At 47.0% G+C, this 17,257-nt stretch overlaps 1 protein-coding gene across 1 annotated transcript in view; it reads right to left on the minus strand.

Moving 5' to 3' along the window:
- ARHGEF12 (Rho guanine nucleotide exchange factor 12) overlaps positions 1–17,257 on the minus strand; it is a 140,424-nt gene that overhangs the window by 52,072 nt on the left and 71,095 nt on the right. The window contains exons 10-14 of the mRNA XM_015408614.1: positions 15,969–16,088; positions 15,154–15,288; positions 4,678–4,749; positions 730–822; positions 26–139 (exon numbers count right to left, since the gene is read on the minus strand). Of these exons, the coding sequence (XP_015264100.1) occupies positions 26–139; positions 730–822; positions 4,678–4,749; positions 15,154–15,288; positions 15,969–16,088 (534 nt within the window). The remainder of the gene's footprint in view (positions 1–25; positions 140–729; positions 823–4,677; positions 4,750–15,153; positions 15,289–15,968; positions 16,089–17,257) is intronic.

A 17,257-nucleotide genomic window follows, 5' to 3' on the forward strand; every position in this document is an offset into this window, starting at 1 on the left:
AATGCTTGTAAGCTGACACCCTTACCAGTGAAGCAGGGTCAAATTGGGACACAACATGATGCAGGAAGACAGCCAGGTGAGCCGGACGAGTTTTCAGCAACTCTATGTTTTGGAAACAGCTGCTGCACTGCCCGTTCATCTGTACAGAGAGATGAGAGGTCATCTGAAACAGCCCCTAGCAGATGCGCGGTCCCCTATTTTGCCACTCAGGAAAACTTAGACGCAAGTTTGCTTCCTGTTCTTTTCATGCCAGTCTGTAGTTTTAACTTAAAGGCAGTTCTAATTAAATATAAATTTGGAACAAATTACATCTCTCCCCCAATCCATGAAGGCGCAGTCAGCCAAAATGCCTTGAAAGATTTTTGCTGAATTAGTGCACTAGTAGTGCTAAAAACTAATTAAGCAAGAAAAGTCAATAAGACCAATAAGTTCTGCCAGGTCACAAATTAGTGTGCTGAGAAAGGAGGGGGCAGCTATCAATGCAGATTCCCAAAAGTAATTATTGCTGTTTAAGGTCAACCTTATCAATGAATTCCCTTAATGGGTTTTAGTAGCTGAAGTTTGAGCACTTTTCTGTTGAAAGGTGACCCATAAATACCCTAAACAAACAAAACAGGTTTTCCGCGGCAAACTCTTTACCCTCTCAAAAGCTGTGAGCAATGGGAAAAGATCGCAGCACTACAGTACTTGGAGGCAAAGCAATCAGCAGAGAATCTTTAAAACCTTCACCTGCTCATGTTCAGCGTCGAAGTCATCGTCTTCGGCTCCTATGATTGGAGGTGCTATGCGAGAGGAGGGACTTCCGATACTGGACTGAGAATCCTGGAGTTGTCAAATGAAGAAAAATAGGTCATTACTCTCAGGGTTCTTTTTGTAGAAAAAGCCCAGCAGGAACTCATTTGCATAATAGGCCACACCCAACAGCAGAAACTCATTAGCATATTAGGCCACACCCCTGACAGCACAGCTCATTAGCACATTAGGCCGCACCCCCATGATATCAGAAGTGTGGTTATCCAGCCACACCCACCTTTTGCTTCTTATTCTGTTTACCTTGTTTGTTGTCCAAACCAGGGCTTTTTTGTAGCAGGAACTCCTTTGCATGTTAGGCCACACACCCCTAATGTAGCCAATCCTAATGAGTTCCTGCTGTTGGGTGTGGCCTATTATGCTAATGAGTTCCTGCTGGGCGTGGCCAACTCGGGAGCCAGCCGGAACTCCGTTCCTGTGCGTTCCTGCCCAAAAATAGCCCTGATTACTCTGATTAAACTTTCTGCCTGCCGGAGTAAGCAACAATGCGTACAGGAAAAGCTTTGTTATCTGGCACTTGATTATCCAGGAGGCTCAGTTAGCCAGCGCCATCCAGTGGGCAAATTCCTCCCCTTCAGCCACCACACCGCTGAGGTTTTGGGTGTGCCTGTGTCCCACTCCCACCTTTCCAGCCAGCCAGCTTGATGCCTCTGGCCACTGCTGGGCTTTTGACAGCAGGTGCTACCAGCTGGTGACATCCTTGGGTGCCTCTGCCAGCAGACTCTCATGCAGCTGGCTCACCTGTCGCCTTATGAGTAGGATGGCTCTATAGTTCGGGGTGGGGAAGAGAAGGTGGGGGGAGCTGTCACCATGGTGTTCCCAAGGGGGTGGGCCTTGGTTGCTGAGATAGGAGGCAGCATAGAGCAATAAGCTTGAGGATCCAGCAACCCCTACTCCCCATGAGTGCTGGCTAACAAAGCTTTGGCTGTAAACTGAAATAACATATTTTTAATTTTGGCAGTTAAGGCTTTTAAAGCCAACGTCATTTCCAGTGCATTTGTTAGCATCATTGTCCTTTACGATGCTTCATTTGTTCAACGTTATGCACACTGTGTTCCACAAGAAGGACCAGTGCAACAGTACTCGGAACCAAAAGTTCACACCAAGCGTCTGCAAGCAGAGTTCCTCAAATCCATTCCTTCAGAACCCCTCGTTTCCTCTGAACTGCTCCTTTTGCACAATCTGTTCTCAATAAGATTTGGGACACCACCCCACAGATAACGCTTTATCAAAGATCTACGTGGTGCACAGAGACGGCACAGAAGAATGTGGCTGAGAGCAACAAGAGGAAAGAATCGGGATACAGAAGTGTCTGCTCTTGAATCCAGGAAACCTTTACAGACACCCCCCCCAATATTTTTAATACAATCTCATGAAGAATGCACATATATTTCTGTCATGAAAAAAACCCCAACATTTTCAGGTGTTTGGTCAGATATTATATACTGTGTAGAACTGTGGAAGATGAGCTAAAAAGTCAGTGCAATGAAAGCCACATGCTCACTGTTTTATAGTACCTTCCTAGTGTACGTTACCCTTCTACAATGTGATACTGAAATAAAAAGGTAAAGGTTCCCTTGCTCAAAAGCCAGTCGAGTCCGACTCTAGGGTTGCGGTGCTCATCTCCGTTTCAAAGCCGAAGAGCCAGCGCTGTCCGAAGACGTTTCCGTGGTCATGTGGCCGGCATGATTAAACACCAAGGCGCACGGAACGCTGTTCCCTTCCCACCAAAGTGGTACCTATTTATCTACTTGCAATTTCTTGCTTTCAAACTGCTAGGTTGGCAGGAGCTGGAACTAGAGACGGCAGCTCACTCCGTCATGCGGCACCCGGGTCTCGAACTGCTGAATGACCGACCTTCCATAGCCTGCAGTTCATTTGAGCCACCGCAGCGCCACTGAAATACTGAAATACTAAACTATTTGTCGTCTGAAGCCTGAATGGATCTTCTACACCAATTCTCTTCCTCATGACAAAATGCCAGTTCTCTCCCCCTTGTCTGTCAAAGTGGAATTTGGCCCAAGCATGACTCATGAAGTTGCCTCTCGAGTTCAAGGGCGCTACAGGGAAAAGCAGAAAACACTTGAGGCCCCCTTATCTCCCAAGTCCAAAGGCGGGAGGGGCGCTGACTCTTCAAAGCTCATACCCTGAAGATCTTGCTCTCTAAGGTGCCGCTTGTTTACTGCAGATACCACTTGAGGCTCCCATTCTTGGCCACTAAGATCTATATCACAGACGTGCCTGCCAGTGATTCAGCGCGCGCACACAAGGCTGAGTCAGACCATTATTCCACCTGCAGTAGTGTTGGCTACGACTGGCAGCCGTTTCCCACGTGATCAGGCAAAGGGCTTTCCCTGCCCTGCCTGGGATCTTGTAACTAGAGACGCAAGGGAGTGAACCGCAGACGTTCAGTACAGGCTCCTTCCGCTAACCTCAGCTGCCTTTACCCCTCAAGCTTGTGCGGAGGGATGATTTTCAGCCGTCTGCAAATAAGACGTTTGGGAATGCTTAAGAAAGACCAATGGAAATCTAGTTCCTGACACAAACTTTCAGTGCCTCGATTGTTAAGCAGCCTCAGTTTCCACCAAAATGCAACTACATTACAGTGCAGTAGCAACTTTTTATTTTTGCTGTTAAGTCACAGCTGACTTACGGCGTTTCCAAGGCAGGGTTTCCAAGGCAAGATACACTCGGAGGTGGTATGCCATTGCCTGCCTCTGCTTTGCAACCCTGGACTTCCATGGAGGTCTGGCATTCAAATACTAGCCAGGGCCGACCCTCCCTGCTTACCTTCCGAGATCTGATGAGGTCAGACTAGCCTGGGCTGTCCAAATCAGGGCAGTGGTACTTTAGAGACCAACAAGATTTTGAGGGTAGAAGCTTTCAAGAGTCAACATTTCCTTTGTCAGATACAAGTAGGAACGGAGATCCCCGAGTCCTTATATCCCAAGTCCAAAGGTAGCAGGGGGTGCTGACTCTTGAAAGCTTATACCTTGAAGATCTTAAGAACATAAGAGAAGCCAATGTTGGATCAGGCCAATGGCCCATCCAGTCCAACAGTATGTGTCACACAGTGGCCAGAACCCAGGTGACGTCAGGAGGTCCACCAGCAGGGCCAGAAAAGAAACAGTGGCCAGCAGTGGGGCCAGGACACTAGAAGCCTTCCCACTGTTCTCCCCCCCCCCAAAGACCAAGAATACAGAGCATCACTTGCCCCAGCCTGAGAGTTCCTATCTATACCTTGTGGCTAATAGCCACTGATGGACCTCTGCTCCATATGCCTATCTAATTCCCTTTTGAAGCCGTCCATGCTTGTAGCCACCACCACTTCCTGTGGCAGTGAATTCCATGGGTTAATCACTCTTTGGGTGAAGAAGGACTTCCTTTTATCCGTTCTAACCCGACTGCTCAGCAATTTCATGGAGTGCCCACAAGTTCTTGTCTTGTGAGGAAGGGAGAAAAGTACTTCTTTCTCAACCTGCTCTATCCCATGCATAATCTTATAAACCTCGATCATTTCAACCCTCAGCCGTCGTTTCTCCAAGCTAAAGAGCCCCAAGCGTTTTAACCTTTCTTCATAGGGAAAGTGTTCCAACCCTTTTATCATTCTAGTGGCCCTTTTCTGCACTTTCTTGGTCTCTAAGGTGCTGCTGGACTCAAATCTGGTTTGTCTACTCCAAATACCAACATAGCTACCCTCTAAAACTACAAAAAAAAAATCAGTAACTGACACTGAAAAGACATCTGCAGCCTCAAGATTCAAGACTAATTAGCACCCAAATGGGGGGAAAATCATGGGAAAAGCAGTGGCTGTCAACAGAAAAACTACCACAAAAGCGGCCATCACAATTGTCACTGTTTCCTTACAGAGTCTTGAATCTCATTCTTCTCTGGGCTCTCCTCCAGAGAGATCCGCTCCTTCAGGCCGCTCCGGGGACTCTAGGGAGAAGGGGGAAAAAAAAACATTTCTGCTCACTGCTTGCTCAGTCAAAAAAATGGGAACTTCAGCAATAACAAACAGATGATCCACATGAATATATGTGTAGACAGTACACCAGAGAAGTCTAAACACCAGTCATTGGACATCTTGTAGTTTCCTTAGTGTGATAAACACCAGTCATTGGACATCTTGTAGTGTTATCAGGCTTAAACAGGTGTAAGCAGCCAAAAACAAACCTCACACATTAAGTTATAGGTATGTCTAATTACCGTGCCATTTTGGTTAGAAATTACTAGACAAATTGATTTTATGCTAAAATGTTGATTGAAGCTTCATGCACTTATTGCAAGACTGGGGTATACTCCTTCTTCCTGGAACGTCTTGGAAGGAAAAAGACTCTGGATCTTATTAATTTTGGTAATAGCTAAATGTATAATTCTTCAAAGGCGGAAAGCAATACTTATGCCACATACTGAAAAATGGACTGAAGCAATGTTAGACCTTGCGGTCAAGGAAAAAGTTGCATTTAGCAGACAAGAAACAAATATGAACTACCATGACACTGGGTCTGAATTTATAGACTTATTTAGATACAAAAACGTATGTTTATGGGGTTATTTACAGGATAAGAGTAGCTCATTGCTTTGAGGCCAAGCAGATTTTGTGGGGACTGTTTCTAATTGCCTATGAAAATTCTGCATCAGCAAACCTCTGTCTACCAAGGTTATGAGGCAGCACGAGGGGAAGGCCTCGGTCTCTATTCCCTGTTTGTCTGGCCCTCAAGGACAACTCATTTGGCCACTGTGTGAAACAGTATGCGGGACTATTTTTATTTATTTATTTTTAACATTTATATCCCGGCCATCCCCTAAACGGGCCCAGGCGGGTTACAACATTTCTATAAATACAATACAATTTTAAAACACATTATAAGCATATAGAATCAATAATCAGAGGTTGCCGTAGGGAGAGTCCGGCCCATTGTCAGAACCCACAGCTAACAACGAAGTACACGCATTCAGGAACGGTTATACTTTTATTGCAAAGCTACAGATGCAGTAACACAGGCACTGTTAAGAATGGCCACAGCCAGTAGAGCATAATAGGATATAGGGTATTCGTATGCACCCCTCCCCCATGGCATCGGCCAATTAGTCACCCTCCCGCGCGCGGGATAAGTCCGGCAACTGTTAGGTGGCTAAAGCTGAGAACTCGGAGTCTCTCACGGTACATAGGAGCTCTCCAGACAACACAACCTCCTCCTGCACATCTGTAGAGATAAGCATTTCAGCAAAGGCATAACAGCAGGGATAGGAATGCAATAGAAGTTCACAAGATACAGAATGAACTCCCCAACCCCCATGGCAGCATAGCTGACACCCATTGATGTAGGTAGGTATGGCCGGTTATCAGTGGGTGGGAGACAGCAGCCTCAGGGGGCCATGTGTGGATGCCCGCTACCTCAGCCAAAAGCCTGGCGGAAGAGCTCCGTCTTGCAGGCCCAGTGGAACTGAATAAGATCCCGCAGGGCCCTGATCTCAGAAGGGAGCCTATTCCACCAGGCGGGGGCCAGAGCAGAAAAAGCCCTGGCCCTGGTCGAGGCTAGGCAGACATCCTTTGGGACAGGGATTGCCAGGAGGTGTTGACTCTCAGAGCGTAATGCTCTTCGAGGCGTATATGATATAGATGGATAACTGGTCTGATCCAGCAGGCTTTCTTTTTTTCCCCTTCCTGTCAGGTTGCAGCAACTGGGGCAAACTCTGCTTAGCTTCCTCGAACTGACAAGACTGGGCTATCCTAGACTATCCAGGAGCTCAAGTCTACTTAAGTAAACCTGGGCTGCATCCACGCAGGGGCCCATCCCATGCTACTTGCTGCTGGTCCTGCCCCTCCCCTCCCCTCCTTCCTCGCCTCGCCAGTGTAGAAGCAGTGCCCAGACCAGCATCCTCCCTGCCACCCAGCGATCCCCCTCCCCATAACAGCTGAGCCTCAGTTCAGTTGTTTAAGGAAAAAAATGCCTTGGTTAAAGAAGAGGAGAGAGAGAAGAGATTGGATTTATACCCCGCCCTTCAGTACCCAAAGGTGTCTCAGAGCGGCTTACACATTCCTTTCCCTTCCCTTCCCCACAACAGACACCCTGCGAGGTAGGTGGGGCTGAGAGAGCTCTTCACAGTAACTGCTCTTATCAAGCACAGCTCTTGCCAGAACTACGGCTTGCCCAAGGTCATCCAGCAAGTGGAGGAGTGGGGAATCAAACCCGGTTCTCCCAGATTAGAGTCCGTGCACTTAACCACTACACCAAACTGGGCCAGAGGGGTGCTGGAAATGAGTGCCGCCGTTTTGGAGGCCATGCTAAACTCCACTCCCGTATTGGCTGCAAGGTAGTGTTTTCACATAGAGGCTCTGCCGGCAGGTGGCATGCCATTTCACCTTTAAGTCAGAGCAAAGACTGTTTTTCTTTCCTCTGGCTTAAAAGGGAAAGCCCCTTGCTGCTGGTCCTGCCCCTCCCCTCCCCTCCTTCCTCGCCTCGCCAGTGTAGAAGCAGTGCCCAGACCAGCATCCTCCCTGCCACCCAGCGATCCCCCTCCCCATAACAGCTGAGCCTCAGTTCAGTTGTTTAAGGAAAAAAATGCCTTGGTTAAAGAAGAGGAGAGAGATAAGAGATTGGATTTATACCCCGCCCTTCACTACCCAAAGGTGTCTCAGAGCGGCTTACACACTCCTTTCCCTTCCCGTCCCTACAACAGATACCCTGTGAGATAGGTGGGGCTGAGAGAGCTCTTCACAGAAACTGCTCTTATCAAGAACAGCTCTTATCAGAACTACGGCTTGCCCAAGGTCATCCAGCCAGGTGCAGGTGGAGGAATGGGGAATCAAACCCGGTTCTCCCAGATTAGAGTCCGCGCACTTAATCACTACACCAAACTGGGCCAGAGGGGTGCTGGAAATGAGTGCCGCCGTTTTGGAGGCCATGCTAAACTCCACTCCCGTATTGGCTGCAAGGTAGTGTTTTCACATAGAGGCTCTGCCGGCAGGTGGCATGCCATTTCACCTTTAAGTCAGAGCAAAGACTGTTTTTCTTTCCTCTGGCTTAAAAGGGAAAGCCCCGGGAATCCCACAAGCCATGCTTGAAAAGAGCACGGCATTGTGTGGAAGCTCCTAAGCAAAGCAAGGAGGAGACTGGATTTGTATCCCACCCTTCACTACCCGAAGGAGTCTCAGAGCGGCTTACAATCCCTTTCCCTTCCCCTCCCCACAACACATACCCTGTGAGGTAGGTGGGGCTGAGAGAGCTCTATTGAGAGCTGCCCTTGAGAGAACAGCTCTGAGAGAACTTGTGACTGACCCAAGGTCACACCAGCAGCTTCATGTGGAGGCGTGGGAAATCAAACCCTGTTCTCCCAGATTAGAGTCCGCACTCCTAACCACGACACCAAACTGGTATGTGGTGTCCACACGCCATGTGGAAACTACCCTGGTGAGAGTAGACTAGTAAGGAGGCAGGGAAGGAATGAAGCCAGCGGTAGCACTGGCCATCTTTAGAGAATGCCTGGACTCACTTCATGTTTAGGGAGGCCGCCTGCTGGCAGCAGCTGGCACCAGAATCAGGGTTGCTTATTTGGAAATAAATGTTTTTTAAAACTTTGTTCTGATTAATGTTTTAAAATAAACAGATTTTTTAAAAAACTGGGTAGGAAAACCTGGCAAGCACCTTGAGATGAAGTAAGTTCACTAAACTGGTGAACTTGGTGAAGTAAACTGGTAAATTGGCAACGTTCGTTCACCTAAGCCAGCCTCTTATCAGTTTACGACTAGATGCACACTCCCTTGGTGCTGGGAAGCATTCAGCTGAGCCCTAGTTGCCATATGGCACACAGGGAGGGAGGTTGGTGGGGCTCAGCACCTCTTGACACAATCCCCTGTATGAGACTTGATCTTAAAAGCCTTAAATGTCTGAGCCTAGCCAATGTTAAAGATGAACCTGCCCCATCAGCTGAAATAATACTTTTTTTAAAAAAATGTCTAAGTGCAAATTTATCATCCATGCTGGAAAAACTCCTACAGTTTTAAGTACCGGCATCACTTGTATGTGGACAAGTAATCTGGTGCTTGGGATTTTTCCATTTCTATGCATTTATAGTGGTATATGTTTTCAAAAAAACCAACCAGGAACACTTCATGCTTGTTACCAAATTACCTTAAAACTACTATTGCCTCAAGCTTTCAATACTTTTGGAAAGTGAGCAACAGCAACAAAATGATTACCTTAGTAAAAAAAAAAATTAACACGAGACGAGAGTGCTTTTAAAATTTGTCTGGCTCTCATTTCCAAAGGAAAAAAAAAACCCTAATGTATCCCCTCCCCAAGGCAATCAAGAAGCATGCCAAAGGGCCCCAAGTACAGGATTTCTTTTAAAGAATAAATGTGCTTCGGATTTTGGATATATTTTGGAAATTTTCTGAAATCTCCCTTCAGACCAATACTGGTTTTACGTGGATTCGGCTCCCGATGTGGATTACAATTAAAATTCATGCCTAAATACAAGTGCTATGTAGAAGTGTACAGTTGAGAAAGGAAGAGGGCAAGACTGTTGCTTGCTGGTCCAGCGCCATTGGTAGTTTCTTTATTGCATTTTGAGGGGCTTTTCTCACAGTCTGCACGGCCAGCCTACTTCTGCATGGTTTCGATTAAAGCCAGCAGCTGAACATTCAAAGAACAACCGTCAGCGTTCTAATGACTGCGGAGAGATTCGGTTTTGTTTTTCCCTGTACAATGAAAGAATCTTCAAACTGCAGCATCCGTCAGACCCCTGGGTTGAACACTGAGGGGTCACCTTAGTCAGATGCTAATTATAACAGAAGGAGGGAGGGAAAGATCCCACACGTTAGTCCACTATTTATTTATTCTCGCTCCTACTCTGCTGCTGTTAATGCCAAATGGGGTTAGGCATTTTAGATGCTCAAATAATGTTTTATAACATTTTTTTCTTTGTTCTAATCATTAACAGATATGATAGTTATGCTAATTACAAACACAAATTAGTTCACTGTCATTGTGCAACCAACATTAACTTTTAAAAAAAGTGTAGACAATCATCGGAACCACGTTAGGGAAGTTTTCTGTGAATGTGAATGATTAACTGCACAACTCTCCCCTTTGGTCTTTTATAGCCTGCAACATCAGAATCATCAACAGGTACAAAATTTGTTTTCAAAACATAAACACAGGGACAAAATAAGCAAAGGCAATAACAACTGGCATTGGTGATCGCCTGAGCTCCTGTTTGGAGATTTTATTTTTTGCCGTCAGGTCGCAGCCAACTTGAAGCAATCCCGCAGGGTTTTCAAAGCAAGAGACATTCAGAGGTGGCTTGCCATTGCCTGCCTCCGTGTCAAGACCCTGGAGTTCCTTGGAAGTCTCCCATCCAAATACTAGCCAGGGCTGACACTGCTTAGCCTCTGAGATCTGACAAGATCAGGCCAACCTGGGCTATCCATGTCAGGGCTGTTTAGAGATAAAGGTAAAGGTAAAAGGTTTCCCTTGCTCGAAAACCAGTTGAATCTGACTATAGGGGGTGGTGCTCATCTCCATTTCCAAGCCAAAGAGCCAGCGCTATCTGAAGACATTTCCGTGGTCATGTGGCCAGCATGACTAAACACTGAGGCGCATGAAACGCTGTTACCTTCCCACCGAAGCGGTACCTATTTATCTACTTGCAATTTCTTGCTTTCGAACTGCTAGGTTGGCAGGAGCTGGGACCAGAGACGGGAGCTCATTCCGTCACGCAGCACTCGGGTCTCGAACTGCCGAGCTATTGACCTTCTGGTCTGCAGCTAAGCGTCTTAACCTCTGAGCCAACTGCTGTTATAGCAGGTGGCCAGCAGGAGAAACTTTGCTCTTCCTCTCGGGTCTACTCTTGACTGGTGGAGTGACATAGGTCAAGCAGCTCTCATTCTAGACCTTCGTAACAAATGACACTGTAATTAATTTTTAAAAGAAACTCATCAGCCACCTATACACTGGCAATTTCGGGGAATAACTGACAATATTTGACTGCAATCAAATAAGTGATCTGTTGACAAGCATGTCAACCCCATTCTGATTTGCTAGACCCCATGATGTGTCTGCACAACAATAAGAAAATGTACCCCAATGGAAAGAAACCAGTGAGAAGAGATTATCTCCCTCAAAAGAAGAACACTGGTGGGAAAGTGGTACCAAAGTTGCTAAGATATTCCTGAAAGTTTTGGTAAATATCTGATAAACTACTTTCATATATTGAAAAGGGAGTTCCTGTTGTTGGAAAATCCCAAATGATCTGCAAGGTCTTGGTTTGAAATAGACTCACCATGTCCTTTGACTCTAAACAGAGGATCTTTACTGAAAGTTGAAAATACCCAAAGTATTTACCCAAAGTCGCTTACATCCTTCTCCTCTCCTCCATTTTATTCTCACAACAACCCTGTGAGGTAGGTTAGGCTGAGAGAGAGTGCCTGGCCCAAGATCATCCCATGAGCTTCCATGGCAAAGGGGGGATTCAGAGTTGGGTCTCCCAGATCCTAGCCCGACACTCTAACTGCCACGCCACACTGGCTCTCCAAGCAGTGAAGATGGGCAACAAGGCACAAACAGCTGCAATACTTTGAAAGTTATGTAGTGGCAGAGAACACGTACCTCTCCCCCAAGAGAAAGGTCAAAATACAGAGATTTCACAAAATCTTCCCATTAGCTTCTGCTTTCAGAGACAGAAAGAAATATTGTTCATAGGAAGGGGTATGTAATGATTTCAAGTTATACATGTGTGTTTCTTTAAATGGTTGGTAAGTGTCAGAAGAACAAGGGGGGTGAAAGAGGGAGATGAGTGAGTGAGGTGGTTGGTTTGTGACTGAGAGTGTGTGGGCAGAGGCGTGTGTGTGTGTGTGTATCTATATATATCTATAGATATAGACACTATATCTATCTATCTATCTATCTATCTATCTATCTATCTATCTATCTATCTATCTATCTATCTATCTAGTCTGAAGTCAGCAGCTGTCAGATGTGGTCAACCTACACAGAGTCTGAGAAGTCATCTTCTACCTAGAAAGGCATTAAGATTCTAAAGGAAGAACGACATATACCTAAGGGGACATGTTAGGAAAAATCTAATATAGTCAGAGTATTTTAAGAGCGTGAGGGGGAAAAGCTGACAGAGACCTGATTAAAAAGGGAAAGATTTTACTGAGCAACTTAACAAAACATCTTCTAACCAATACGCTTCTTTTACCAAAAAAAATTTATCTCGGTTATTGTTAACCCAATGTCTTATCCACAGAACCACACAGTCCAACGAAGGAGCCTTAGAGCTTGGCACAATGCCGTGGGAAGGGTTAATTAAAGAGTGGAATAAAACTCCTGGTGGAAGTGATCGATACTTTGAGAGAGAGAAAGAAACAACAAGAAATTTAAAACTACATCACACATAACCACACAAAATAAAAGAGAGGTACCATCACAAGGTACAATTCCTTTATGGCAAAGGAAATTAAGGCAAAGTTCTTAGCTGGTGAACCTGATTTTTTGCTGAATCGTACGTGGCTACAGCCACACTCTCAAACCAGCCTACAACTGGGAGCTACCAGAGAAAGGAGACTCATCAGTTAGGGCTTCCTTTCCAGACACCACAGTGCCAGCTTCGGTCTTATACAAAACCTCCTGGGCTGAACAGATTGCCTCCGTGGGACTACCAGTGTTCTCTCTAAACTGTGAGTATGAGCGGCCGTTTATTAACACAGGAAGCCCCACTCAGCAGTAATCTGGAGCCACACAGGGCCTTGCACTGCCCATTACCCATTTTAAAATTATAGCAATTATATTCTGCTCAGGATGTGAACTGCTCCGTTCGGGGGGGGGGGGAGATTTAGAGGGAACACTGACTCTAGCCCTTCTGTGAGGGAAGACATCCAACGCAGTTCCCTGAAAAATGAGCAAGGAGGATTTGATGGCCAAGTGTTGAGGATCTGAAACCTCCTAAGTGCAGGAAGATGGTAAAATAAACCTCTCTCCCTACCACGCTCCTCTCAACGGTGCACATCTCTTCCAAAATGTTCCCTCTAAGCTGTGGAGTCTTGTAAGCAAAAATTCTACTTTGTGAGCTTCTGGCATTCAACTTGTGAGTGAGTGATGTGGCTACTGCATAAATTAGTTTGCTCTGGAGCCATCCTTCCTGAGCTAAGACAAAAATGTGTGAGCTGGAGGCTAAAAATCTGTGAGCCAGCTCACACTAGCTCAGCTTAGAGGGAACACTGCTTCTGACTCGCCTTCCTCTCACAGAAATGCATCTGATGACCTGAAGACACTGCACATAGGGTTGCATGGATTCAACATGCTAGCTTCAGCATAGTTTGCTGGGAATCGAAAGCTGGAAACAGATGGCTACTAGTTCACATCTGTGGAGCTGCTCTCATACACAGATGCCAAAATAGTTTACACCTGCACATTTAACATTGGTGAAACAAAGAAAAATCTGCGACAGTTGTGAAAACAGAGGGGAAAGGAGTAGCACAAAAGTTCAAGACACCAGTACAGCTAAGAACAACATCCCCTGAGCCCCAAGTTTTCACGCGTCAGCCTGGAGTTGTCTTAATCAGAGGCAAAACAATGGGTTGGGGGGGATTAGCTGCCCCTACTATATTGTTAGCATCTCGTTAAATGTTTCATTTAACAAACAATACTCTGTTAAGAGCTAGAAAGGGACTGAGGTGTACTGGAAGGAACAGGCTCCTGTCATTCCCCCCCCCCCCACACTACCATGGCATATTGCCCCACAAATGTGAGTCATTCTAACCACATAATGAATTCTGACATGTTCTGCAAGGCGGTGTTATTTCTCTCTCCATCCTCTAGAAGCGACTACCCTACATCTTCTCTGCCCAGTAACTGAACTTGTGCCAGGAAACCCCAGGTTTGAAAAACATGGCACACCTTTCCCCAGGCTGCCAAAGACAACCCACGCGTCAAACTTCCTTACAGCACCACGTTCAGTATTTGCCTCTCCTTGAAATGCAAACACAGACAAAAAAACACTACAGCCTTTGAAAAGAAGGCGGGCCAGTGGGTGCACACACCCCCGGGAAACTTTATGGGACCGAAATCGGAGTACACTAACTTGCGGAAGACAGAAACAACAGCAGGGGCATGAACTGAAGACAACTGGGTTTGGATCCCAGCACAGCCAGGCAGCTCCCAGTCGCTCTCTCCCAGTCTGGCCCACTTCACATGCTTAGAAATACAGAACCATAGAGCTGGAAGTGACCTCAAGGGTCATCTAGACCAGGGGTGTCAAATATGCGGCCCGGGGGACAAATCAGGCCCCCGGAGGGCTTCTATCAGGCCCGCAGTGGAACTGGCGGTCTTCTGCTTCTTCTTCCGGTTCTGCTGCTGCTGTGTCATCGTAGGTTTGCATCTTACAGAGATACACACCTGAACAGCACACTCAAGATTGCAACAGCACAGACATTTTGATGCAATAATTCAGAGCAAGAGGTGTCAGTTATCAGACACTGTTAAATAAACAAGATATTGCAAGAGTGCTGACGTTTGAAGCATGTTTTCATTTTAAGTAAAAGAAAAGCCCCTATGTGTTTGTGTCCTTTATAAAGTTTATATCTCCGCTACCTGGCATTACATTTTATGACACGCAGGGCCCGGCCCAACAAGGTCTCATTTATGTCAGATCCCGCCCTCATAACAAATGAGTTCGACACCACTGATCTAGATCATCTACTAGGAAATTCACAAGTATCTCACACACAGACACTGACCCCTGCTTTATGCCCAGTGGAAGGTAAAAAGCCTCCACGATCCCTGGGCTAATCTGGCCTGAAGAAAAATTCCTTCATGACCACAAAGTGGCAATTGGCATTACCCGGGGCCTATAAGAAAGGGCCACGAGAGCCAAGCACTGGCTTATCCTTTCCTGCCCTCCTCTCATGATCTACCTGAATTCACAGAATCAGCATTGCTGTCACATGGCTATCTATAGCCTCTGCTTAAAAACCTCCAAAGGAAAGCCCACCGTCTCCCAAGGAAGCCTGTTCCACTGAGTAACCGCTCTAACTGTCAGGGAGTTCTCCTTAATGTTTGTTGTGATGGTTTTGCAGAAGAAGAGGATTGAGGTAGGGTAACGCTAACAGCAGCTTTTAGGGAACTGTCAAGGGGCAGTTGAAACCAAGACCACCATGACTGCTTCGGAGTGGGTGTGGTTAACAACAGAAAGGATCATTGTATAGTTGCCCAAGAAGACCATCTGAGCTGCAGGGAAGGGGCTGCTCTGCAGACACAGGACGCTGAGCGAGGAAAACTTCCCCGATCGAGCCAAACGCTGCCTCTAGAAGTTTCAGCACCAACCAGGACTCACCTCGGCTGTGTCGCTGTTCGACTGGGAGCCTTCGCCAAAGCTGCAGTCTCCTCTGATCAGCCTTTCCCCGCTCTCAGCTTCTGCCTCGCCGAACTGCAAAGACTCTGTTGCGGGCTTGAAAGACAGAACACCGTCCTGAAAGCAGAGAGGCAGCATCTATAAAATACAGTGTTTGTTTCCTAATAATGGCTCTTTTTCAGAGACTGACAGGCACATTTTGCCAGGCGTCTCATCAGCGGAATTTGCACCTTAAAAAAAAAAAAAGACTCAGCCTTTGAAGGATACACAGATACAGACAAAGGGTCAGAGTCAAAGTGTTCGCAAGTACATGCAGCATGTAATCTTCCCAGCAGACCCTCTGAAGAAAGAGCACACAGCTTCTCTTTACAATCCTTTAATTTCTCCACACGATGCCAGTGCCAACCACCCACCCATCAATCAATCAATCATCGTCTCCTTTGGTGAGCTCAATTAGAAATAAGACCAAGCCATTACTTGTGCGTCCTTTGATTTACTGCACTCGGGTGGGTCGGGCAGGCCTGTGGAAACCAGCATGAGCTGGGAACGGCCTGCTCCCACACACTGTTCCCAGGTAAGATGGTCTGATCGGGGCTGCGAGCGAGCCCGTAGCTAACATGGGGCCCATGGGGCCTGCCCCCCTAGTGTTTCTTCTGGGCCCCCTCCCTCTTGGGCTACCCTTAGTGCTCCAACTTACCACCTGCATGGTACTTTCATTTAATTAGCTGGCAGGCCCCCTGAGGCCCCCTCCAAAAAAATTCCCTAGCTACGGGGCTGGCTGCGAGTATTTCCTTTACCTGAGCAGAGCCTGTGGCTTTGTACAACTGCTCCTGCAGTTGAGGGATGTGCTTCTTGGCTTCCTGGATCTCCTTGAGCAGCCGGGGAGCAGGCGTGCGGCTGTAGTCGTCTTGCAAGATCTGAAAGTGAGAGGATTGGTCATAGGCCCATAGCTAGGATTCTGTGGCTTCTGGGGCAAAAATTCTTCTGCTGGAGCTGCCACTATATGCCCCTCACCAATTATTTGTGCACACCCCTCTCCCTCTCCTCCTGCAACATTTAAAGGGCCCTCCAGCTGATCGGCAGGTCATGTGCTCCCCAACAATCAGCTGAAGGGCCCTTTGGCCCGTTAAATCTTGCAGGAGGGGAGGGAGAGGGGGGCACACCACCTCCCCGCTTCTTCTCAAATTCCTTTAAATGCTTTTGGGAAGAAGCAGGGGGACCTTTAAGAAACGGGACGGAGCCCCCAACAGCCCCACTGTACCTATGGGCCAGATCGGTCGCTATCCTGGCCTTCTGGTTCAATATCAAGCTACCTGCATGCAAACCCACGTCTTGATGATGCTTCAGTTTATATCGCCCAGGCTGCATTCAAATGTTGTAGAAGGCCAACATTAAGCCAAGATGGGCATGAAACCGACACTACCATGCTGGCTTCTCCCTCCTCCCTTCTTGCAGAGTGAGGTACAAGTGGGGGCCCCGCAGAGAAAACTGACTCTGCCAAGCACTTGAACATTGCCGATCAGAGTTCATTCTTAACTGGGATTCTCTGCACGAGGAGGACGCAGTGCACATAAGGATGGCAACAAGCCCGGTTTCTGCACATCTAGCCCTACCACTGGCTTTTTGTGATGTCTGAATGCAGTGAGAGAGTTAAGAACATAAGAGAAGCCAATGTTGGATCAGGACAATGGCCTATCCAGTCCAACACTCTGTCACACAGTGGCCAAAAATACCGGGTGCCACCAGGAGGTCCAGCAGTGGGGCCAGGACAGTAGAAGTCCTCCCACTGTTGCCCCCCCCCCCAAGAATACAGAGCATCACTTGCCCCAGCCTGAGAGTTCCTATCTATACCTTGTGGTTAATAGCCACTGATGGACCTCTGCTCCATATGTTTATCCAATCCCCTCTTGAAGCCGTCCATGCTTGTAGCCACCACCGCCTCCTGTGGCAGTGAATTCCATCTGTTAATCACTCTTTGGGTGAAGAAGTACTTCCTTTTATCCGTTCTAACTCAACTGCTCAGCAATTCCATTGAACTCCCACAAGTTCTTGTATTGTGAGAAAGGGAGAAAAGTACCTCTTTCCA

The sequence above is a fragment of the Gekko japonicus genome, unplaced genomic scaffold (assembly GCF_001447785.1).
Source record: "Gekko japonicus isolate JY-2015 unplaced genomic scaffold, Gekko_japonicus_V1.1 scaffold1744, whole genome shotgun sequence".
In the NCBI taxonomy this organism is placed as follows: Eukaryota; Metazoa; Chordata; class Lepidosauria; order Squamata; family Gekkonidae; genus Gekko; species Gekko japonicus.